The sequence below is a fragment of the Clavelina lepadiformis genome, chromosome 8, assembly GCF_947623445.1.
Source record: "Clavelina lepadiformis chromosome 8, kaClaLepa1.1, whole genome shotgun sequence".
In the NCBI taxonomy this organism is placed as follows: domain Eukaryota; kingdom Metazoa; phylum Chordata; class Ascidiacea; order Aplousobranchia; family Clavelinidae; genus Clavelina; species Clavelina lepadiformis.
The window spans coordinates 3,895,562-3,919,145 of record NC_135247.1 but is presented as its reverse complement, the minus strand read 5'-3'; the positions used below and the strand labels follow the sequence as shown (position 1 = coordinate 3,919,145).

The 23,584-nt window shown below is 40.6% G+C and overlaps 2 protein-coding genes across 3 annotated transcripts in view; both read right to left on the bottom strand.

Annotated features, from left to right (window-relative positions):
• The window catches only part of LOC143469156 (titin-like), a 132,671-nt gene that overhangs the window by 59,836 nt on the left and 49,251 nt on the right, over positions 1 to 23,584 (bottom strand). The window contains exons 67-94 of one of the 2 annotated variants that reach the window (XM_076966738.1): positions 23,165 to 23,455; positions 22,686 to 22,955; positions 22,212 to 22,499; positions 21,836 to 21,966; positions 21,614 to 21,746; positions 21,378 to 21,523; positions 21,084 to 21,300; positions 20,927 to 20,950; positions 9,362 to 9,513; positions 9,000 to 9,252; positions 8,708 to 8,911; positions 8,422 to 8,621; positions 8,190 to 8,304; positions 7,917 to 8,119; positions 7,497 to 7,801; positions 7,314 to 7,428; positions 7,034 to 7,239; positions 6,707 to 6,944; positions 6,275 to 6,598; positions 6,082 to 6,196; positions 5,794 to 5,981; positions 5,603 to 5,717; positions 5,374 to 5,516; positions 5,151 to 5,280; positions 4,929 to 5,049; positions 981 to 4,753; positions 788 to 894; positions 88 to 694 (exon numbers count right to left, since the gene is read on the bottom strand). In XM_076966738.1, coding sequence (XP_076822853.1) covers positions 88 to 694; positions 788 to 894; positions 981 to 4,753; positions 4,929 to 5,049; positions 5,151 to 5,280; positions 5,374 to 5,516; positions 5,603 to 5,717; positions 5,794 to 5,981; positions 6,082 to 6,196; positions 6,275 to 6,598; positions 6,707 to 6,944; positions 7,034 to 7,239; positions 7,314 to 7,428; positions 7,497 to 7,801; positions 7,917 to 8,119; positions 8,190 to 8,304; positions 8,422 to 8,621; positions 8,708 to 8,911; positions 9,000 to 9,252; positions 9,362 to 9,513; positions 20,927 to 20,950; positions 21,084 to 21,300; positions 21,378 to 21,523; positions 21,614 to 21,746; positions 21,836 to 21,966; positions 22,212 to 22,499; positions 22,686 to 22,955; positions 23,165 to 23,455 — 9,114 coding nt within the window. Of the gene's footprint in view, positions 1 to 87; positions 695 to 787; positions 895 to 980; positions 4,754 to 4,928; positions 5,050 to 5,150; positions 5,281 to 5,373; positions 5,517 to 5,602; positions 5,718 to 5,793; positions 5,982 to 6,081; positions 6,197 to 6,274; positions 6,599 to 6,706; positions 6,945 to 7,033; positions 7,240 to 7,313; positions 7,429 to 7,496; positions 7,802 to 7,916; positions 8,120 to 8,189; positions 8,305 to 8,421; positions 8,622 to 8,707; positions 8,912 to 8,999; positions 9,253 to 9,361; positions 9,514 to 9,812; positions 10,110 to 10,211; positions 10,524 to 10,630; positions 10,798 to 10,881; positions 11,024 to 11,112; positions 11,228 to 11,323; positions 11,509 to 11,614; positions 11,784 to 11,857; positions 12,056 to 20,926; positions 20,951 to 21,083; positions 21,301 to 21,377; positions 21,524 to 21,613; positions 21,747 to 21,835; positions 21,967 to 22,211; positions 22,500 to 22,685; positions 22,956 to 23,164; positions 23,456 to 23,584 lie in introns of those variants that run through there. The other variant, XM_076966739.1, reaches the window with a different exon arrangement.
• LOC143468584 (obscurin-like) lies at positions 12,054 to 20,855 on the bottom strand. The gene is made up of 33 exons (XM_076965899.1): positions 20,852 to 20,855; positions 20,560 to 20,698; positions 20,356 to 20,483; positions 20,147 to 20,281; positions 19,792 to 20,018; positions 19,570 to 19,692; positions 19,340 to 19,503; positions 19,089 to 19,246; positions 18,755 to 18,996; positions 18,517 to 18,640; positions 18,263 to 18,430; positions 18,039 to 18,136; positions 17,795 to 17,963; positions 17,567 to 17,714; positions 17,279 to 17,474; positions 16,999 to 17,188; positions 16,636 to 16,908; positions 16,447 to 16,560; positions 16,161 to 16,313; positions 15,910 to 16,051; positions 15,645 to 15,769; positions 15,341 to 15,540; positions 15,076 to 15,233; positions 14,809 to 14,993; positions 14,462 to 14,725; positions 14,131 to 14,338; positions 13,897 to 14,053; positions 13,614 to 13,788; positions 13,106 to 13,494; positions 12,896 to 13,027; positions 12,562 to 12,816; positions 12,176 to 12,404; positions 12,054 to 12,082 (listed from the first exon to the last, which is right to left on the bottom strand). The coding sequence occupies exons 1-33, from the start codon at positions 20,853 to 20,855 to the stop codon at positions 12,054 to 12,056; spliced, it is 5,601 nt and encodes a 1,866-aa protein (XP_076822014.1).

Below are 23,584 nucleotides of genomic sequence, written 5' to 3'. Positions count from 1 at the left end.
AAACGTTCATTTAGCAGTTCTAACGTAACCAACTAATGAAATCGCATTGAAGGCAATGCAATGCGTAACACAAGAGTAATCACTTACGTTGTAGTCGTTCAACAATGTACGTTTTAATTGGAAGATTTCCGTAAAATTGTGGCACATTCCATTTCAAAGAAACGCTTTTGGCGGTAACTCCGGTAACTCTTAAATGTGACGGGGGATCAGGAATAGAAACGGGATCACGAGCTAATATCGGATCCGCTGTTTCAACGTACGGACCTTGTCCAATCGCGTTAATGGCACATACTCTAAAGAAGTACTCGAAACCTTCCAGCAAATCAAGGACGTTTATGTATGTGGCCGAAATTGACGATTCAACTTTCACCCATCCGCGTCCATCACCACGACGTTTTTCAACAATGTAAGTTTGGATTTTCGACCCTCCATCGTTGGTCGGTGGTTTCCAGGATAACTTTGCTGCTCGTTTGGTGACGTTTGATACAGAAATGGCTTCTGGCATACCTGGGGTGTCTTTAACCAGAACTTTGCACGAAGCTGTTCTTGTTCCTCCGGCGTTTTTCGACACCACAGTGTAGCGCCCGCTATCATCACGCGTGCATTTAGGAATAGTCACATCAGTACTAGTTTCAGTGGTTTTTATAACCGCAATCTCGGGCAACGGTTGTTTCTCGTCCTTTTCCCATTTTGTCTGTTACAAACGAACCAAAGTTGAATCATTACGTCTCTGTATCGGTAAACCTTATCTAAGTAAAAGAAAAGCGGATAGGAAATAATTACATACTTCAGGGGCAGGTCTGGCTTTTATTGTTGCCCGAATCTTGATGGAAGCCCCAGCACGAACTTCCAAGACATTTTGCACACCTACGTCTATGGTAATAACCGGTGCTTCTACAAAGTAATTGAGATATTTCTTGTCATAACTTATTCAGAATAGTTTTTGGTTTTAGCATAATTACAGGCCTCATACAACTTACCAATTCTGTCCTTGATTTCGGTTAGAGCTGTCGGTGCCGATGCTTTGCCAATTCCTGCTTTATTGACTGCAGCCACTCGGAATTGGTAACGCAAGCCGGTTGTCAAATTTGGAATAGTAACTTCTTTGCCGGTGATAACTTCATTTCCATCAATTTCAAGTTTCGACCACTGGGCAGTAATTTCATCTTGATATTCCACAATATACCCCAGCAAGTCACTTCCACCCGATTTTGTGGGCGCGTTCCATGCCAGAGAAGCTGCTGAGGAAGTAACGTCCATTACCAGCGGTGTTTCAAGTACGCTGGGTGGGAAAATTGGGTCAGCGGCTAAGACTGGATCAGATTCCTCACTTGTCGGTCCGATCCCCGCTTTATTCACTGCACTTGCTCTAAAACGATATTCGAGTCCTTCCTGAAGTTGGGAAACTTTGAAAAAGCAATCAACGAGCGGAGGTTTTGTGATAGGAGATCGACCAACCTTCTTCCATCTAGACGATTCGTTATCACGCATTTCAAGCCAATAGCCTTCGATATCTGCCCCATTATCGCTGATTGGAGGCTTCCATGTTACTAACATGCTTTCTTTACATACTTCAGAAACAGTCGGTTTAAAGGGAGGTCCAGGTACATCAAAAGGATCTTTAGCAATAACTTTTGTAGTTTCTGCGTAGCGACCCACGCCGAATTTGTTTTCACCAGCAATACGGAATTGGTATTCAACGCCGGTTGTTAATTTGGTAACTCTGTACTTTGTGTCGATTACAGTATTCGTTACCGCCGTCCAGTTTTTGTTTTTACCCTCACGCTTTTCAATAACGTAATTCAAAATGTCAGCTCCACCATTGTCGCTCATGGGTTTCCACGTCAATAATATGCTTTCAGAGGTAATTTTAGACGTCTGAAAACCAAGTGGTTCTGAAGGAACATCTTGAACAACTACGTTGCAACGAGCAGCTTTACTGCCCAATGAATTTGTTGCAACAACTGTGTACTGTCCACAATCCGATCGTGCAGATTTCTCGATGTACACAGCAACTTCTTTGTCTTTGGTAACAATTTTAAGTGATTCGGAGTCAGTGAGTTTTTCTTCTTCTTTCATCCACGTAACCTCAGGTGCTGGTACACCGGATACGACAGCCGGGAGAAACACCGTGTCTCCAGCACGTAGCTGTAACGTACCTCTTACGCCAACATCCAATGCAACATCAGGTGATGCTTCTGGTTCCTTGGCCTGCGTTAACTGACTCGTTGCTGGTTCACTTTCTCCGATGTTATTGACAGCCTTTATCCTAAGTACGTACTTCTTTCCAGTTTCTAAGCTCTCGACAAGGAATGTTGTTAGCGTTACAAGCACTCTATTGCAAGGCACCCATTCTTCTTCCCCATCAAGCTTACGATCAACGTTATAACCGTTGATTTTACTACCACCGTCTGAGCGAGGTATAGACCACCTTAGGGTCATTTCGGTGTCTTTTACGCCTTCAATGCGCAGGTTTTCAGGTCGACTAGGAGCAACCAAAGGTTGTTGACATAGTACAGGAATAGATTCAGTAAACGGTCCTTTGCCCATTTCGTTTTCCGCGCATACACGGAAGGAGTACATAGATGATTCAATAACATTGGTTACGTCCATTGAATATTTATCGGTGCTGCCACAACTGAGCCATGCTCGCATTGACATATCACGTTTTTCCACATAATATAATTTGACAGGTAGGCCACCGTTATCTTCAGGTGGATTCCATTTTACCGTTATCGAACTGCGGCTCACGGCACCGGGTTTCACTTCTTTAATTGTACCAGGAACATCATGCACAGCTACCAAACAGGTGGCGCTCTTCGTGCCACTGGAGTTCTTTGCGGTAATTTTGTATTCTCCCCAGTCGGGACGACGGGATTTTTTAACGCTTGCCACAACCCTTTCGTCGGTTTTCTTGACTGTAATCATTTCAGAAACATCATCACCATTCTTGGTCCAAGATACTTCAGGATAGGGGCGTCCAGTCACTTTGGCAGGAATAGCAAATGGTTTGCCAGCGGCAACAGTGATACCATTTACTACACTGGAATCTAATTCTATATGAGGTAGGTCAATCATTTCTCGAGCTGCTGCTTCAGGAACCAATGCCGGGCTACTCTGGCCAGCGCGATTTACCGCTTTGACTCTGAATGAGTAAAGCTGACCTTCTTCCAAATTTTCAACAGTAAAAGATGTAACAGTAAGATCCTTATCGTTACAGCGGCTCCAAGAGCCGTCCAACAAGCGTTGCTCAACGACATATTTAATCTTGGCGTCTCCACCGTTTCCTTCTGGTCGATCCCACACCACAGTGATAGAGCTTCTGGTAGTATCTTCCACGTGCGGTTTGCGGGGAGCAGAAGGGGGTGAAACAGGATCTTCACACACATGGTATTCGCTTGGTTGACTGAATTTTCCCATGCCCGCAGCATTCTCGGCGTAAACACGGAACTGGTAAGTCGACCCTTCTGCGAGTCCATTTTCTACTCGATATTCTGTAGTTCTGATTAGTTCCCTACATGCTCTGGTCCACCTAGACGCGGCAATGTCTTTCTTTTCAAGACAGTATCCAAGAATCGTACTGCCTCCGTCGTTAGGCTCATTCCACTTTACAGTCATTGATTTTCTGGAATAATATGTGACAACTGGGGGTTCTGGTGCAGCTGGTGGGTCAAAGGGCAACTTTGCTATGTATGGTGCAGCTTCCATCCAGGGTCCCTTTCCCATTTTATTTTCAGCGCAAACTCGGAATACGTATTCTTTACCTTCGACAAGCTTGCTCGCCCGAAGCTTTGTTGACTGAATGGTATTGGATATGACATTCCACGCTTTCTTGTTTGCTTCTTTCATTTCTAGAACGTAGTTAATGATGTCGGAACCGCCATTGTCCTCGGGTGTTTTCCACTTAAGAGTAACAGCTTCGTTTGTACCGTCTTCAAACGACCAAGGGCCTCGACAGGCAGCAGGAACGTCAAGTATATTAACAATCACAGTTGCTACATCTTTTCCTTGATCATTCTCAGCTGTAATAATATATTTGCCTTTGTCTGATCTCTTTGCCTCTGGAATTTTAAAGCTTGTAGTTTGATTGGTGGTATTAAGCGTGATGTTTCTCTCTTTTAATGAGGCAAGTGTGTTTTCAGTTTTGTCATGCTGTGCCCAAGCAATAGTGGGCTTTGGCGTTCCGGAGTACGCGGATTCAATAAAAACTTCTTTGCCAGCCCTTACTTCCAATCCGTTCTTGATGCGTGAATCAATCACCAAATTGGGAGCTGCCAACGGATCTTTAGCTACAACAGCCTGTGTAGATTGAACATACTGTCCGACTCCGATCCGATTAACTCCAGCCACACGATAAAGGTATTCTTTGCCCTCTGTCTGTCCAAGAACAGTAACGGAAGTTGCATCGTGATCTTTGATAACCTGCCTCCATTCATCTCCGTCTTTTTCCTTCATCTCAACAACGTAGCCTGTTATAGGACAACCGCCATTGTTTGCAGGCTTCCTCCACGCTAAAACAATTGACTTGACCCTGGGCTCACTCAATGCAAGATCTTCCGGAGCTGAAGGCGGGGTCAGTGGATCTACAGCCATTATATCTTTGGATAATTCAGTTGATTTTCCACCTCCTACTTTGTTATGAGCGGTTACGCGGAAATTGTATTCGTTCCTGTGTAGAAGATCTGATACCTGCCAAGCTGTCTTTTTAACATCGGAAATAACTGGTGTCCATGTGCGGCGTCCGGCCTCACGTCTAAAATATTTTACACGTTATACTATATATTTCATGTTAACCATGATAGTAAATTTTAAACGAATATTTCTTAATTTTAAAATACTTTTAAAAGTGGGAAAATGATGTTATTTTGTCCATGTGGTAATATATGATGAGCGATAAATAAAATCCAGGGACTGAGCGACAGTTTTACCTGTCAACAGAATACGAGAGTATTTCTGATCCTCCGTTATCTTGAGGTTCCTTCCATGAAAGCACACAGCTTAAACGAGTAATGTCAGATGCCGCAAAGTCCACTGGTGGGCCGGGTCGGTCTAGTTCAAGAAGATAATATAACCAGCAGAAATGCACAAAATAGAGGCAGAAAAACTTAATGTTACGAACAATTATATGTAATTTTGAGCGCTTTACTGACCTATCACGGTCACGTGGCACCAGCCGGTAATTTTTTCCACTTTATTTGCCAAAATTAGGGTATATCTGCCGCCATCTTTGCGACCGGCTGCAGGAATGAATATAGTTGCACAATTATCTTCAAGTGAAGTCTGAAAACATAACATAACATTATTTAGAAAGGTTGTAATGAACTATACACTCATACCAAGAAATACCAGGTGTAAATCAAGTGCTTAACAAACCTTTACATGCTCTTTCAGGGGAATGTCATCTAGTGTCCACTCGACGACAGGCTTTGGCGATCCTGCAATAGGTACTCGAAGCCGCAGCTTCTCGCCGGCAACTAAAACTATGTCTTCTGTCATCATTTTCATAGAGGGAGCGCCTTTACATGCAAATATAATGCAATTAGTCAACAGCAATATGGAACTCAAAAGCATTTGATTCAGTATCAAATAAGATCCAACTTACAGTCAGGATCTTTTGCAACAACAGGTTCAGTTGTGTTGCTGGGTTCACTGATTCCAGCTTGATTGATCGCGTAGCAGCGGAACATGTAAGCACGCTCTTCTCTCAAACCCGTTGCCTAAAGATGGTGCAAGGTTGTAAAATGTTTAAGAAATTGTTTGTTTAACGAGAAAGTAGTAAAAGCGTGTGTTCACCTGTCCTTGCAGAATTTTGAAAGGGGCTGCGTTGCATCGCACCCAGTCTTCTCCTCCTTCTAAGCAGCGTTCCAAATAATAGCCGGTAATTTCTGTCCCGCCATTCAATGCTGGAAGATCCCATTTCAATGTTACACTTGTTGGACTTGTCGTTACCAAGGTCAGATTGAGAGGTTGTGTAGATGGTCCTGTGTTTAAAAAAGCAATACATTAAAAAATATATAACGAAGTGGATGGCTTCAAACTAATGTTTAATGTAAATAATCAACATGTTGTTGAAATACATACGCAGAGGGTCACGAATTGTGACGATTTCTGTCGGTTCACTTGGCTTGCCAGGACCAGCTTCGTTCTCAGCACTTATGCGAAATTGGCATTCAGTATTTTCCTTCACTTCAGTAACCTGGTATGGGAAAGATACAGAGCTTGTTTCAAAGCCCTGTTCAGCTAAATATATATGATATTAATATTTTACACTCACTCTGAATTTGCAATCAAGCGTTTCTGTTTTTCCGACGTTTGTCCATCTTTGACCAAGTTTTTCCCGTTTTTCGACGTTGTAATGTGTAATCCGTGCACCGCCATCAAAAACCGGTTCACGCCAGATAAGAATGACTTCAAAGCGGTTTACTTCCTCGATCTTAACATTTCTTGGTTGTTCTGGAATGCTAAACATGCTTACCGCAGCGATCGGCTCAGATTGGCTCCAACCACTCATGCCTACTTCGCTAAATGCAGCTACCCTAAACTCGTATGAACCGCCTTCTTTTAACTCTTCCACGGCAAAAGTTTCGGCTTGAAAATCCTGGGAAAACATAGATCCTTTCATCAGAGACATATGGCCAATTGCGGTTTGAGTTATAGCTTGGTCAGATTGCAAAAAGTTAGATGAATTTGCTTAAAATAGACAAACCTTTTTAACTGGCTGCCAAGTCTGTCTACGTAGTTCACGCTTTTCTAAAACGTATCCTTCAATCTTTTGTCCGCCATCGTCGTCCGGTCGCACCCATTGCAGTGTAATGCTGGTTTTAGTGGTACCAGCAGATTTCAAGTCGCGTGGAGCGCTCGGTGGTTTGAGAACTGGTTTGCAGACTACGCTTTCTGACCCATCTCCAGGTTCTGATTGGCCAGCTTGATTGACAGCAATTATCCTAAATTAATAAAGTTGTAACTTAGCTGTCGCAGGTTCGGTGATAAAAAGAACCCTAAGACATACTCAATTTCGATTTTAAGATTTTACCTGAAGGAATACTCGAATGCGTTTGGAACCAAATCAAGAACGACGTGTTCAACGTCTGGAACGTTCAGCTCCCAAGGAACAAAATCATCCTTCCACTCTTCTGATCCAGCCTCTCGTTTGCAAATTTGGATGATATAGTTGGATACCGGACTTCCACCATCAGTCTCAGGCGCTCGCCAACGCAAACGGCAGGTACATTTCGTAATCTGCCGACAACAAAACACATAAAAGTAAAGTAATTCATCCCACGTTTTGCAGAATTTTCTGTGTAAATAATAACCTCCATAACGTTCGGTTTTCCAGGCTTGCTTGGTGGTTTTATTGGGTCTCGTGCTGCGGTACCATCACTGGGTTCGCTAGCAGATCCACATCCAGCAAGGTTTTCCGCCAAAACTCTGGAAATAACTTTTGTCAAAATCTTAAAATTCTATGCTTAGAGAACAAGACGAATCTTGTTATTTACCGAAATACGTAGACTTTGTCTTTGGTTAGTCCGGTCGCTCGATAGGAGAGGTTGTCAGTATCAAGCGGTTTTTTGTTAAGCCGCATCCAATTTTTACTGTCCTTTGTTGCCATTTCAAGGTAATAACCAGTCACAGCGCCGCCGCCGTCTGAAATTGGCTCACGCCAGGTCACTGTCATGGCGTCTCTGAAAATGTTTCTGCAATCTGGCGCTTCCGATGCTGCTGGCGGACCAAATGGATATTTGGCAATGACTTTTGATGATGCTTGTGGCTCACCAACGCCTATTTGGTTTTCAGCAGTAACCTAAACGGGTTAATGATAAAAATCACAATAATAAAATTAATTATAAAATATTAGGTTACTGAATTAAGCTATAAATGGTTAAACTCAAAATTAAGATATTTTACAATATTCTCACCTGGAATTCATATTCCCGGCCCTCAATGAGTTTGTCAACTTCGAACCGAAGTAGGTCAGCTTTGACGGTACTGCTTAATTTGGTCCAAACATGTCGGCTAGTTTCACGTCGCTCAACTGTGTAACGAGTAATTCCAGTTCCGCCATCGTCCATAGGTGGCGTCCAAACGATCGTACAAGAATGTTTGGTGATGTCTTCGACGTCTACACAATTAAATAAGTTTTGTTATTTCTGTAAAGGAAAAGTAAAAATTAATGTATATGCAGCACTTACCGACTGACGCAGGCTTGCCAGGCTTATCCATGACCACTACCGAGCAGTTTATCGATGCTTTACCGTGCTGGTTTTGTGCAAGCACTACATAGTCTCCAGAATCTTCACGTTTTGCCTTGAATATTTCAATTTAGTAACTAAGTATTCAAACGTTTGTTCCAAAGACTAGCTTATTACAGTTTGTATCGAAAAGGCGAAAAGGCACCTTGAACATATGCTTTAAAGTTCTTACCATCAGCACTCTAAGAGTGGATGTTTTATCTACAAGATCAATAGAAACGCGTTGATCACTAAATAAAGTAACTTCGTCGCGGCTCCATCTAACAGAAGGAAACGGGCGGCCATTTATCGATGCTGGAATCTCTATCATTGAACCGGCTTTAACAGATACTCCATCAATAACTGACTGATCTAGCTCGACAGTAGGTGCAGCTACAAAAGTTTAAATGCAGCTTATTAGGCAGTTCGAAAAAGTAACAAAAACAAAAAGCATAACGGTTCAGGATTTTGCAAAATACCTTCATCAGACTGAATAAGAATTGGTTCCGTGGGTTCGCTAGGTTCTCCCGGACCCAGTCGATTCACAGCTTTTACCCTGAAACACCATTTGGTATCAGTTGGAAGATTTTTCACTGTGTACCGGAGTTCGAGATGCGGTTTTTGATTATCAGCAATAAAACGAGCTTGTTCGTCGCCTTCAGGTCGTTTTTCAACAACATAACCTGTAAAGGAAACATTTTTTACCAAACAGTTTTTGCATTAAATTTAATATTTTGCTGCCATAACACGGACTAATGTACACAAACGCACCAGTGATCGGGGCACCTCCATCCGTCTTTGGCATCGACCAATTCAAGCAAACGGAATCCTTCTTAACGTTGGAATAATTCAAGTTGCGGACTGCATCTGGAACTGTTGGAGGATCCTCAGCCAGAACCGGTTCAGAAAACTCCATATAAGGTCCTTTACCTTGTCGATTTTGAGCGCAAACACGGTACCTATAGCTTTTACCCTTCTTCATGTCAGACACGCTGCACTCTTCAGCGGATGAGGCGCCGGGCATCTGAGGACATGTATTCTCCTTAAGTGTTAGGATCAGTACAGTAGTTGATGTACAAGACGATTTAAAACTCTGAAAAGTTGAAATCGGTTTTAATATTTTCAATTCTAACCTTAACCCAAGCTTTCCTGTTTTCTTCGTTTCTTTCAACAAGGTAAGTTATGATTTCAGAACCTCCGTCATCCTCTGGCGCCTCCCAGGATAGGTAACAGGAGGTGCTCGTGACTTCAGCAATGCGAAGATTGCGAATAGGACCAGGTTTAGCTGGAATAAAAGAAACTCCTAACATTTGCCGAGACAACCTTTTAAATGTGCGTGTAAATGATGATAAATCAATGAATGAAAGTCAAAGAAACGGTGAGTGTTTTATAAAAAATCAAAATGAAATGATAACGCGTTGCATATGATGTGGGTTTATGTCGTTATGATTTTCCTATATGAAATTTTTGTCTGTGTAAGTCTGAGGATCTGCATAGAAAAAATATTACGTTAAATAACGATATTTTAAACATTTATGTCTTCTTAGTCTTTAGTGTGGAAGTTTATTTAAAGTTGTAACTCACCGTATACAAGAACATTAACGTCGCACTCGACCGTTCCAATATCATTTTGCACCACCATTTTGTAATTGCCGCTATCTTTTTTTCTGTTGCTTGGTGATATTGTCACATTAGCGTATGTAGCTCCAGTTTCAAGTTTGGCACGGTCATTACCGTCCACCAAAATCTGGTCATCAAGCAAACGAACCCAAGTAACCGTTGGTGCCGGAAGACCAGATATGGGCACTCGTAGGCAAATAGAATCGGGTTCAATGACCGAAATATTTCTACATTCTTCAGTCAAACCGTAAGATGGTGTTTCTGAAAAAAATGCACATCCCGTGTTAACTTAAACTAATTACTGCATCATGTGAACCTAACACCAACACAGCCGTTCAGCTAATTTGTGCTGAAAATGCTTACTAGTTTCGTCCTTGGCCAACACAAACGGTGTAGTAACGGAAGGGTTTCCTTCACCAATTTTGTTAACTGCCTTGATTCGAAATGAGTATTCATGCAATTCTTCTAAACCGATGACTTTATATTTAAGAACATCCACTGCCTCCGTAGCAGCCAAGGTATTCCACAAGGCACTTTCATCAGCTTTGTCGCATTTCTCAACGATGTAACCGGTGATGGGGGAACCGCCATCAGATGATGGGGCTTCCCAAGTTAAATCAAGTGAATTCCTTGTAACATTGTTGCAAGTAGCATTGCGTGGTTGGCCAGGAATCTCTGTAAAAAGATTTAAATAATAACCAGATACTTCCTTCACTACTAAAAATGAAACATACAAGAAGTTCAAATAGATGCAAGAACCATATACAATTTTTGGATGGTACCTAAAGGATTTTCCAACTTAGTAAGAGGAGTAAGAGCGCTCGGCTTTCCAAGTCCAGCTGCGTTTTCCGCAGAAACCCGAACGAAATATTCCTTTCCGGGAATTATTTCAGGCTCGGAGACTGTGCACTGAAAGCAATCGGCTTCTAAGACGGCACACCTTGTCCATCTGTAAAGAGAGAAAATTTCAGAGTTTAACTCCCTTTCTTAGTCGTTTAATCAAGTCCTAGTCAAGCATTCTCAATTGACTCACGTTGTATTGAGTTTATCTCTATGCTCAACTACGTATAAAATGATCGGACTTCCACCATCAAATGAAGGAGCCCTCCAAGAAACAATAGCGCGATCTCGGCGCACTCCACTCAAAATAACATTCTGTGGTGCTTCAGGGCGTTCTGTTCACAAAAGAAAACACTTTATAAAGAACGGTTGAATTTTGATTAACTTTGAGACAATTGCAATTATAGCGGATCTAATATCTTACCAAACTGAGATTTGGCCAGCACTGGGTGCTTTAGTTCAGTGGGGTCAGACAACCCCACTTTGTTTTCACAAGATACTCTGAAGAAATAGCTGGACCCTTCGTTCAACTTTTCAACCTGCACATCGCCGAAAGCGCGTCATAACATCAGAGTGTACAAACTATAGTGATTGGTAAAATTTAATAACACTTCGCATAAATTTTTTCAACTGACTTGAATTTCAGTATCGTCGTATGCTTCGCATACTGTTTGCCACATTTTTCTCTTAGCATCCCGCTTTTCAACCAAAAAGCTTGTGATCGGACATCCGCCGTCATTATCAGGTTCTTCCCAAGTCAGTTTAGCGCCGTTGGCGGTTACATCGCTAACACTTAGATTACTAGGTTGCCTTGGACGATCTGGAAACGTATTAACTCCACTTAAAACTACCATTAGTTAGAAAACGTGTCACTACAGTTTCAGTAAAGAAAGCAGTTTACTTCGAGATCGTGACTTTTTACTTACCAACAACAGTTACTTTGAATACAGCACTTTCTTCCCCGTAGTTATTTTTCACCTTGACCTGGTAACAGCCTGAATCGGTTCGGGCAGGCTTACGGAACCGTAGAGTGGATGACGTAGGTGTCACTACGTAAGCATCTTGCGGAAGAGGTATTAGTGAATCGTCCTTTTCCTAAAAATAACATGTTTTACTCCATGTTGTAATTAAAAATTAAGCAATATAAAATTCTCGAATTAAATACGTACCTTGCACCAAACTACTGTTGGTTTGGGCATGCCCTTTACAGCTACAGGTACTTCTCCAATTTCGTTGGCTTTCATTATGATGTCATTCTGTGCTACGACAAGTGATGCAGGTACTGCCGTATCTATAATAGCTGACGTCTGGACATCAGTTCCCACACAAAGAGCAGTGTAGCGCCCTCTGTCGGCCTCACTAAATTCAGATATCTCTAGGACGTGTTTCTTGCCCTACAACGGAAGGTTTAAACATAATAAGTCATCAACAGAATTCAATTTAAACAAGCATTTTACCGCTTATCTGCGACCATGAACATAAAATACATGCCTCGTTCTGGATTTTCATGGCATGTCTCCGATCATTCTTTATGATATTTGAGTCCACTGACCACTCCACGTTAGCATGAGGTTTATTGAGTTGGCACTCCAGAACGCATAACTTGTCCGGCTCGAAAGCCCTATCCCAAAGCTTGATATTAAACCGTAATGAGGCCTCCGTAATCATAAGCTTGGCTTTGAGTTCCTCCCCAGCGCAACGACAGGAATACATTCGCTGCGATATATTTAAACCGCTTGAATGTTGTTTGTATTTTTTAGGAAAGGTATAAGAATAAACAAACGAAAATCAAGTTCCAGTGAATTGATAACAATATGTGCGCGAGTCAAGAAAGCGTTTATCACCAATGGAGCTTTCCAACCGACAAACCAACCTCGTCAACCATTCGTTTGCAGTCGTGAATGGCGAGAGTTCTCTTGCTTCCGGCAGCAACAGCCTGAATTCTGGCATCCGGTATCACCAATTTACCGTTAACATACCATTGTACCCTTCCACCGAGTTGTGTCAATTCCACGGTGAAGTAAGCGGGCATTCCTTCTTCGACTGTCACATCGTCAAGTTTGTTTGAAGCAAATTGAGCAGGTTGTTCGTTTACTAAGAGCCTTGCGGTAGCTACACATTCAGCGACCTAAAAAATCGTATGATGTAAAGTTGATAAATGCAGCTTGGATCAAACATTGGTTCTGGTTTCTGTAAACACTTCCAACCTTTGCTGTGATCATGCTATGGTCATCTCGTAGAGTACAGTCTGCAATCTTTAATTCGTATGTAAATTCATCGTTAGTAATCGAGACTCCGTTAACGGATTGAAGAGCTTTGCCATCTCGCAACCAGGTTACCTTAAAAGGAAAACAAGTTTAAAATATATTCATATATTTCGAAAACAATGACAAAAAATTATTGCTTTGTGAACGCACTTTAACCCCAGCCTTGTTTGTTGTAGCTGTAAACGTAGCTGTTTCAGCGTCACAAATTCTCGCATCTTCCGGAGGTACTTGAAATATAATGGGGACGACTTCCAAAGACGCTGTCTTGGATTTAACAACGTCTTCACACACTACGTTGATTTCACCGTTGTCATTCAGATTTGCGTCATTGATTGTAAAAATGTGAACAAGTCCACCTTCAGCTTTGGAAAGTTCAAATCTTTTCTTTTCGGCATTTATCAATGCGTCGTCCACAGCCGTTCCGTTTAGGAACCAAGTAACGTTGTACCTGGCTTTACTTATGGTGCATTTGAAGGTGACAGTGTCGGTTACACAACAATGAACGTCCTCTGGATTTGAGACGATCCCTGGAGGAATTTCTAAAAAGAGGAAACAATTCAAGTCTTTATCGACACTAATCGCTCCTATAAAAACAGTTTACACTTCCTATTCAACTTTTTTAGCGAATTCTTCTACGACATTGGAAATTATGTCTCACCATTCACAGTTAAGTGGGCAGTAGTGCTGGTTTCTTCGCCCTTTACGCGAACAGTGTAATTACCAGCTTCGTCCATTTGAGCATCAGCGATTTCCATTCGTCTCGTTACACCGTCAGCAATAAACTTTAGTCTGTTGCTTTCTCTGATCAGTTCTTTGCCACGTAGCCATTCCACCTGGAGGAAAAACGTTCGTGAATGCTTAGTACGTATATGTTTTGTTTTCAGTAAAAACTGTGTCAGTTTATGGGAATCTGTTTGGGAATTTGAAGAAAGGGAACTTACCACAACGTTTGGTCGGGATAGTTCGCACGTCATAGTTACGTCATCTTTTTCAGTACATATAACTGGTTTCAATTCAGTCACAAACCAAGCTGGAGGGTCGTCCACCGACAAAAGCGCCGAAGATATTTGATCGGAAAATTTGCAGGAAATATTGCTCCTGCAGAAATGTGAAAGCTGGTAATAATCTTATCAATGTGTAGAGTTAGTGTTCGCGTAAGTGGTTTTATATCATACCTGTCATCTACTGTACATTCCTTAATCGTCAGTGTCCTGATTTTGTTATCCGCGGTCGTGTTGAACCGTACTGAATTTTTCAATTTCTTTTCATTCATGTACCAGCTTACAGTCTGATCTCGAGGCGAAACTCTGCAGGTAAATGTAGCAGTGCCCAAATGAGCAACAGAGGAATCTTGGATCGATTCCAAGAAAACGAAAGGTGCAACTAAGAAGAAAAACATGAGTTTAGACGATGCCAACTAGCACGGCGTTGGTGTTATGCATCATATGATTACAACTTATCCAAATTAATACTTTTGCGGTCTGATTAGTCTTTCAGATTTTTTACCTTCGACAGTTAATTTTGCGGCTGATTTTGAAAATCCGGCAACGGCTTGGTAAAGGCCAGTGTCATCCACACTCGACCAGGGTATTATAATAGAATGCATCTTTCCTTCAGCTTTTATTTTGATGCGTTCATTCTGCACCACGGGGTTATTATCTTTGTTCCAGCGAACCTTCATATTTGGATCGGAAATTTCACAACTCAGCTCAACTTCATCCTTTTCGGTGACTTTTGTATCCATCAACTTTTTCAGAAATTTGACACCGTCTGTGAAAACAGTTCCGTGTAACAGCCTGACAAGAATCAAAACTATTTTTATAAATGTGTATTTCTTTTGATACCAAACTTACCTTTCACTGCGAGCTGAGCGGTGCTCTTTGAATCGCCGTATACGCAGGTATATTTTCCTTTATCAGATTTGGTTATGTTTTTTATGAGAAGAGATCTTTGTCTTCCAGAGGTAACTTCTTCATACTTTTCAGTTTTAAAGCTAATTGCTTTGTTATCCTTAAGCCATTTAACCCCACCTTGCTCTCTGTGGATAACAGAAAATAAGTTTACAAACAGATCGAATCCAAAACAAAAATCTCATTCTTTTATTACTATTTGCAACACACCTTGCAAGTAGGCAGCTTAGAGTCACGCAGGGTTCCTCTTCCGTCGCAGATTTATCCTGAAGATCGTGTACGATTTTATTTGCTTGTTGTTTGACAACCACCTGACACTCTGTCTTTGCTTTCCGCACCTTGCACGAATAATGACCGTCGTCACGAATCTGCAGGAAACAAATTTAAATTAGTGGAAGTATCAGTTAAACAACTTGTTTAATTGACTTAAGTCTAGTTCATCGAGTAATGCCTTCCTAAAATACGGAATACGTACTGCAATTTCCTTGATTTGTAGCTGCAATTTCCCTCCGTTTCTTTTGAGTAGAAATTTGTCATTAGCTTGCACAAGATCTCCAAAATGAAACCATTGCGCCTCCACCGGCTTGGTAGTGTTGACTTCACAGTCCAGCGTCACATCTGCGCTTTCTTTTACTGATACTTTTTTCAGTGGTTTCGTGAATTTGATGTCAAGTTCTGTAAGAAGGTGGTTGTTGGTTTTAAAAGCTGTACTTCGCATGAGTCGCATCATATTAAACGTAGAATCAGAACTGACGGGCCTGGAGTTAGACTTTGCTTACCCTTTACAACAATCTTGCAAGATGTTTTCGAATCTTTACCGTCACAAGTCCAAGTTGCATGGTCATGCATGTCGACATCGGCGAGAATCAAACGTCGAATAACACCATCAGATTCGATAAGGTACCTAAGTTACAAAAGTACAGTTTAAATCCAAAAACTATTATAATAAGCTTGTTTTCGATTTCATATAATGTTATTATAACTATAAATATTAGAATTTAAGGAACATCGTCATGCATTTGAAACAATAGCAAACAATGTAACCTGTCGTTGGCTTCCACTTCTGTGTTGTTCTTTAGCCAGGTGACAAGTGCATTTGCCCTGCTAACTCGGCACTCAAGAATTAGTTTATCCATCTCTTCACAAGTCTTATCATTTAGAATTTCTGGAAATTGAACTGGAGGTTCTGCAACAAGATCAGGTAACATTTTTAAAACTTCTGGTTGAAGTTTAAGTTAAGTTTCCAAATGACCCCAAAAGACTTTTACAAGAAAAATTTATAAGTTATACGATACCTATTACAGTCAGTTTGGAAACAGATTCTGCAGTCTTAGAGACAAATTTTATCTCGGATGTGTCCTCCAGCGAACATCCGATCAAGCGTAAGGTGTGAATCTGGCCGTCAGCAACCATTTCAACTGCACTACTCTTCACTAATTTAACGTTATCTGCAAAAAAGTGTGACAAACATTAACACCGTGCGATGAAAGTAATACCTGTAGTGATGACCAGGTTTTGGTATAAAATTTTCCACAAAAGCATTCAAACAAACTGAAAGAGGAGATCTAAGAAAGCACTTACCTTTGTACCACGTATGTGGAACAGTGTCGTAATTGGTGGTTGCCATAAACTCAGCGGTTTGTTTTTCAATGATAGTGAGATCTTTTAAATCTTCTTTAATTTTAACCTCAATTTCTAAGCAAAGCATAAACATGTAACCTCGGTTGAATGAAGCCATCAGACTAAATTTTGTGGGTTGAAAAAACTTACCGTTAATGTAAAGGTTAGTGGATGATGTTTCTTCCTCAGCCTGGGCGACAACTTCGACTCCGTAGTCCTCCATATTTGCTTGATGAATGACCATCCGGTGTTTTGTACCCTCGCTGAAGAGATCGACGTTCTTAGTTCTGGCCATTTTGGCGCCATTTTTGAACCAATTAACTTCCACATCCGCGTGAGAGAGTTCGATTTCAAAAGCAACTTTCTCTCTTTCGGTAACTTGCGTCTTCTCACGAAGCGGTGTTAGAAATTTGATATCACGAGCTATAAAATAAATTTTAGTTTTCTTTGAGAACATATTTCTAATTTTTAAAGGACTATTTTAAGATGCTGGTGTCTTTTGTCGGATCCTACCTTTCACCGTAAGTTTAGCAGTTGTTCTAGAGTCGTCTGCATCGCAAGTGTATTTCTTTTCATCATCAAATGTACATTGTTTCACTATCAAGGTCCGCCTACAACCTTCTTCGTGTGTTTCAACTTTATCCGAATCTCGTAGAATTGCTCGGCCTTTGTACCATCGTACTTTTGCATTTGGTCGAGACACCTGGATTTAAAATCAGTGAAAAAACATTAAGCTGAACTTAGAGTGTAAAATTGCTAAATGCTTCTTTGACAGCAGCAGTTCGAATTCTACCTCGCATTCGAAAACTGCTTTTGATTTCTCTTCAACAACCAAATCCTTGATGGGAGAAACAAAATACACCAACGGTTCCATGACGCTAAGCACTGCTTCTGACGAAGCCTTTGATGCCACAAATTTTATTATTCCTGCTTGTGTGCCGGTAACAGACTCGATATTTAAACGATGCTTTCGTCCAATCGTATCCATGCTGTTGAACAAGAAATGAATAAGGAAATATGACGACAAGTTATTTGTAGTGTTCTAAGACCAACTTGCAAAATATTCCTCAATGTTTTATACCTGACGCCTTCACCGGCTTTCAAAAGTTCTTCATTGAGATACCATCTTGTCTTGACGTCATCGTGAGAAATTTCACATTCAAAAGTTACTGATTGACCTTCAGTAACCTCAGAATCGCGGAGGTCACGTCTGATTTTAACATTACGACCTGTAGCAATAAATTTGGTGTGAAACCAGGTCAACAATAACATGGCAAACAGGATACAGGAGATATAGCGTCAAGTGTACCTCCAACAGTTAAAGTCGCTTTGGTAACATCAGCTTCGCATTTGCATGTATATTCATCTTCATCATCATATTCGGCTTTGAGAATTACCAATCGCCGCCAGCAACCTTCCGAAACCAGTTCGATTCGGTTACTGTCCTTCACCACTTTGTCGCCTTTCCACCAAGTCACCTGCCATGGTGATGATAAAGCGTTTTAGCGTTTGCAGCGGTCGAAGCTGTTTTAGGTTAGTTAGAAGTAACTTACCTGCCCATGCACTCGACTGACTTCGCATGACATTTCCGCTACGTCCATTTCAGTGATTGTAACTGGTTGAAGCTTTTTACAGAACATAACAGGGCGTTCTAAACATTAAATATTAACCATTAAAATGTTATAAACTTTCCACCATCTTGGTTTGACCAAATGAAAAATTTAAGACGAAAAATTCAAATACAGTTAAATCAACCTGCATCAAGTAATCAACTCACCTTTAACAGTGACAAAAGCAGAAGACTGACAACTGTCAGCAGTAAAGGAAAACTCAGCACTGTCGTCTACTGTCAGATTTTTTGCAATTAAAGTGTGCTTCACACCTTCAGCTCGAATGACTATCACCTCCGAACGAGAGAGCTTTACACCGTTGCGAAACCACGACGCTATGATATTAATATTGAGTTTTGTAGTTTTGTAGGCTACATCATTGCTCACATTTACCAACAATTTCACTTAATTATTAAATTACCTAATACATTTGGTTTATTCAGGATGGATATAAGTGTAACCGAGCTTGATTCGGTTACAGTTTGATCTTCTAAGCCTTGGACAATAGCCAGATCCGTTGTGGTTACCTTGAGCAGAGCTTCAGCCTTCAAAATAAGATCAATACTTTGCATAAAACATAGCCAACAACTGCAAAACCGTAAAGGGTGCACCACTGCGCAGTACGTCATGGTAAGAATAAAAAGATAGTAGAAAAATACCTGAAGATTTTCGGCAACGATAGAAATAGGGCCAGTATCATCAACAGAGGTGTTGTTCAGAGTTAATCTGTGCGCAGCACCCTGGGATTCTATTGTAATATCACGGGATTTTTGAAGTTTCATGCCTCGCTTATACCACGAGACCGTCACGTTATCAAAATTAAGAATGCAAGAAAATGTTGCACTTTCACCCTCGGCTACTTCCTGCTCTTGTAAAGGTTCAACGAATTCCACAACTCGTGCTGTAAATTAAAGATGTAAACGGAAAATCTTTAAACCACGTGAAACCTGAACAATTTCGATTTAGCAAAAGAGGAAAGCAGGAATTACTTACCGACAATCGACAATTTGGCAGTTGACTTGCAGTCTTGAGCGTCGCAGACGAAAGACACTTCGTCATCGTAGGTGACATCGTGAACAGTTAATGTACGTAAGACACCATCAGATTTCATTTCATACTTGTTGCAATTTTGTATCGGAATTCGTCCATCCCTGTCACATGCACAATGTTTACGACTGTTTTGTTCAAATGAAGGAACGTTGTTTGTCACATACTGGAAGTCATATTGGACATGCATTACATACCTTATCCAAGTTACGTTGACCTCAGGGCGACTGACTTTGCAGACGAAGGTTACCTCACCGCGTTCTGGACCAACTTGATCGGTCAGTGGTTCAATGAAGCTCACCGGAAGTTCAAACACAGAAAGAGAAGCGTTTGAACGTGCGTGGCCAGCAACCATAGTGACCTAAACAGAATTAATTGTAAATAAAAAGAGGAGTTGCGACCTTTTAAATATGGTGAAATGTTTTACTTGTCCCCTGTGTGTTGAATCGACTTTTGTGATGGCAAGAGAACGTTTTCGTCCGTGCTCAACAATTTTTATGTTGTCAGAATCCTCCACTTTCACACCATCAATAAACCATTTGCAATGAAACTAAGAAAAAGTAAAAAAAGTAAAAAGTAATCCAGGTATGTCTATCTGAATAATAACTTTTGCAGAAAAAAAAATGAGTATCGAAAAAAATCGTCTTACTCTTTCGTCTGAAATTTCAGCTTCAAACATAGCAACTTCGCCTTCAACGGCAGAAACGTTGCGAGGTGGTTTCAGAATTTTCACCTCTCCTTTTACAACGACCAGCTGACCTCGAATTGTGGCTCTTTGGTCTTCGGTTTGACAAACGTACGTTCCTTCATCGTCCGATGTGAGATTTTCAACAATTAGCGTCTTCTTCTTTCCTTTATTTGCAACTTTGTATTTTCCTAAGTCACGAGAAAAGAAAAACTCTCGGATATTTTGGATATGAGATAATGACATTGATATTTTTTAAACAAGGTACATAGTAATAGTAGTGACATTTGTAACTAATGAAACAAAAAATGCAGTCTACCTTTTGTAAGATCAATCTTTTTTCCATTTCGCATCCATTGCACCTCCAAATTCGGTTGATTTATTTCGCATTCGAAAACAGCCGTTTCGCTCTCATTGCAATATTGGTCCATGGGAGATTGTGCAAATTGGGCTTCTACGCAAAGAAAGACGTACTAGTAATTTAGATTTTGTCATTACCAACAAAACATTCCAAGTGAAGTTGCTTACGTTCTACCACAGTAACCACGCTGGTAGATGTAGCAGCGCCTATTTTGCAAGTATACTGTGCAGCCTCGTCCAAACTGACTTGTTTTAAAATAAGTGAACGCCTTCGCTCTTGAGAAATGGTTTGGATTCTGAAAACAAGAAAATTATTTTCAAAACTTTAAAAGAGCAAAATTTATTTAGATTTAACCCCTGAATTATTCTAACCTCTTAGGATCAATTTTAATAGGTTTGTCGTCCTTTAGCCAGGTCACTTCGAAATCGGAGTTTGATATTTCGCATTCCAATACAACAGTGTCTTCCTCAGTGCACTCTACAACTGGCTCTAGTTCTTGCAAGAATGACGCTGTAATTGATGATGATGGCAATGAAGGTGATAAAATGAAAACGAAAATTGATGAAGTTATAACACTGTGCGTTGGTTATAGTGCAATGGCAAAATGACCGGTGAACTTGTTCAAACTGTTAGTTTCAACATCGCAGGATCAGCACAATTCACACATGATCTTATCCACATAATAACACATTAAAGAATAAACCGAACTAGCTTAACACAGAAAAAGCGAAGTCTTACCCTCTTTGGCTCGTACTACACCAACTGCAAAAATGTTGTTTCAGTAAAATGGTTTGAAGTGTTTAAAGAAATAATGTTTAAATACGGGTATATCTTGCACAACATTCGTAAGTACTAATGAGCAGGTGGTTTGCATGAGAGCAAAGTATCAACTTACCGGTACAAGAAGTAATCACATCAGGGTTAGGTAAGGCTGCGCATTTATAAGTTCCATAATCCGACGCGGTGATACCTTGAACTTTGAGGAGATGCAACTTTTCGTTAATCTGAATCTTGTGTTTGTTGCTCTCATAAACACGTTCGTTGTGCTTGAACCAAGCCACTGGGACTCGAGGGTGAGAAAGTTCACATTCCAGTTGAGCATCACAACCCAACTTTGTGAAAAAATAATAGATGAATTGATAATACGAGTTTAGCGGGCTTGGTATTGGCTTTTGACTTCGTAACTTACATCGATTTCAATATTTTGCAATTCTTTGACAAATTTTAATCCTGGAATCGGTTTTAATTCAACCTTTTCCGATTCTTCCGCTTTCTTTGGCTCAATATGACGAATTTTCTTTTCTAAGACTTTCACTGGTTTGACTTCCTCAGCAGCTAAGAAGAAAAAAGTTATTTAATTTCCTAAAACTACAGATTTATCATTGTTAGCAACAAACGAGTTCTAAAATAAAGGTTTAGTCTTACGTGTCACATCAAGGTTTGCGGCAGACTTTTTATCTCCAAATTGGCAAGTGTATGCTTTCTTGTCTTCGTCAGTACATTCAGCAATTGTGAGCCGTCTCATGTTCTTTGCGCTTGTAAATTTGTATTTCTTGCTCTGATGATGAGAAAATCCGTTTTTCGTTTTGAAATCCACGTTTCATTTTAACATCTTACACGCGCTCTTACAATCTGTTCGATATTTACCGATTTTTCTATCAAAGTATCGCCAGCGCACCAAGATACAACTCCATCGTCTCTGCTAATGATACATTCAAATGTTGCTTTCGTTCCTTCTCTGACCGATACGTCAGTTAAATCCTTTATAAACTCATCACCTGTGAAGAACAACATGTAAGTTACAAAAAGTGACAATAAACAATTGACGAGCTCGTGCAAAAAAAACGGCTAAGATTGCTTAAAAGCAAAATCGACGGTAAACTGCTGTCTAACCAACTAAAAAACGCCGTTATGTTCGCAAAAGATCTATGCCTGTCGGATGTAAGCATTTAAAGCTTTGCAAAGTAAAAATGTGCCGCGATGTGAAGTGCTGATTCATGCTTCGTGAAGGGTGATGTCGTACTTATAACAAGGAAGGAAATCTCAGTAGTTGTCTCAGTCATTTCCTCGTTGTCAATGATTCGACAGGAGAATTTTGCTCCTTCCTCGTTGCCCCGAGTGGCATTGCTTATTGTAAGACGACGTGTGGTCCCAGTAACTGAAGTTCTGTACCGAGGACCAGGCGTGATCTTTTTCCCATTTCGGAACCACTGCACTCGGGCACGTTCTTTAGAAACTTCGCATTCCAGCGTGATACTTTCGCCGTCCTTCACAGTTATTCTCTCATCCAAAGGTTTGGAAAATAAAATCGCTGCGTGATATGATGAACGATATGACCATTACAGTTATATGAGAGCCGCATGTGTTACTACTCCAAACGATTATTGTCAAATGGTGTTGTTATTCAGTCATACACCAACGTACTGTAACTATATTTAAAAAGGTATGGTGTCTAAGGGGTTTAAAGAAAACGTATAAGCACTATAGTAAAGCGTACTTGTATCTATTTCTAATGTAGTGGACGATCTTCGTGACTGATCGTGTTTTAAAGTGCAAGAATAAACGGCTTCGTCAAATTTGACAGGTTCTTTTATAACCAACTCGAGTAATGGACCTCTTCGGTCTATTTGAAACTTGCCACCGGTATAAATCCTTTTATCGTTCTTCAACCAAACAACTTCGTGGTCTTGATTAAGTAATTCGCATTCTAAAGTTAATGTTTCGCCTTCTTTGATTGAAAAGCGTTTATTGAGATGCCTTGCAAACGCTGTTTTGTGGAATTTTATACATAAGATTTCGCGCATATTTGGTTTGGCAGGTGATGGTCATGAAATGAAAGTGTAAAGAAGAAAAAAAATTGTTTTAAAATTCTGATGAGATACAGTAGGTCAAATAATGCTTACTCAACGCAGATTTCGATCCGTGCTGTCATATAAGAACACAAATACTGCAGTAGCATCATGATAATGAAATTACCTTCGCGTGAAAATTCAAGTTCTGCAGTTGTTGTATCGCCCTTATATCCAGCAAGCGTAGCCTTGGCTGTAATGGTTGATTCATCGTCCGGTTTCATATCTTTCACGATCAACTGATGTTCAACATGGCTGCCGACAGGTTTGCTACTGATGTCATATTTATATGATTTTCGCAACTTGACGTTTTTCTTGTACCAGGTGACGTCAGCTTCTGGCTGGTCAACCGTGCACGTGAATGTGGCTTCTTGACCTTCCTTGATGTGTTGCTTTTCAATATGTTTTGTAAATTGCACTGAAAAGAAATAAAATAAAGTCAGATGACGTCATAAAATGTATTTCAACCCGAGAAAAAGATGATTACTGGAACAAGAAGAAGTGAAATGATAAATATGATTTGATGAAACGATTCGAAAGGCTTGAC

What these genes read in the sequence shown, in the direction of transcription:
- LOC143468584 (XM_076965899.1), bottom strand. An exon ending in CTGAAATTTCAGACGAAAGA is followed by an intron (nt 19,693 to 19,791) that starts GTAAGACGATTT and finishes ACTTTTTCTTAG; the next exon opens with TTTCATTGCAAATGGTTTAT. An exon ending in CAAACAAGGCTGGGGTTAAA is followed by an intron (nt 13,028 to 13,105) that starts GTGCGTTCACAA and finishes TTTCCTTTTAAG; the next exon opens with GTAACCTGGTTGCGAGATGG.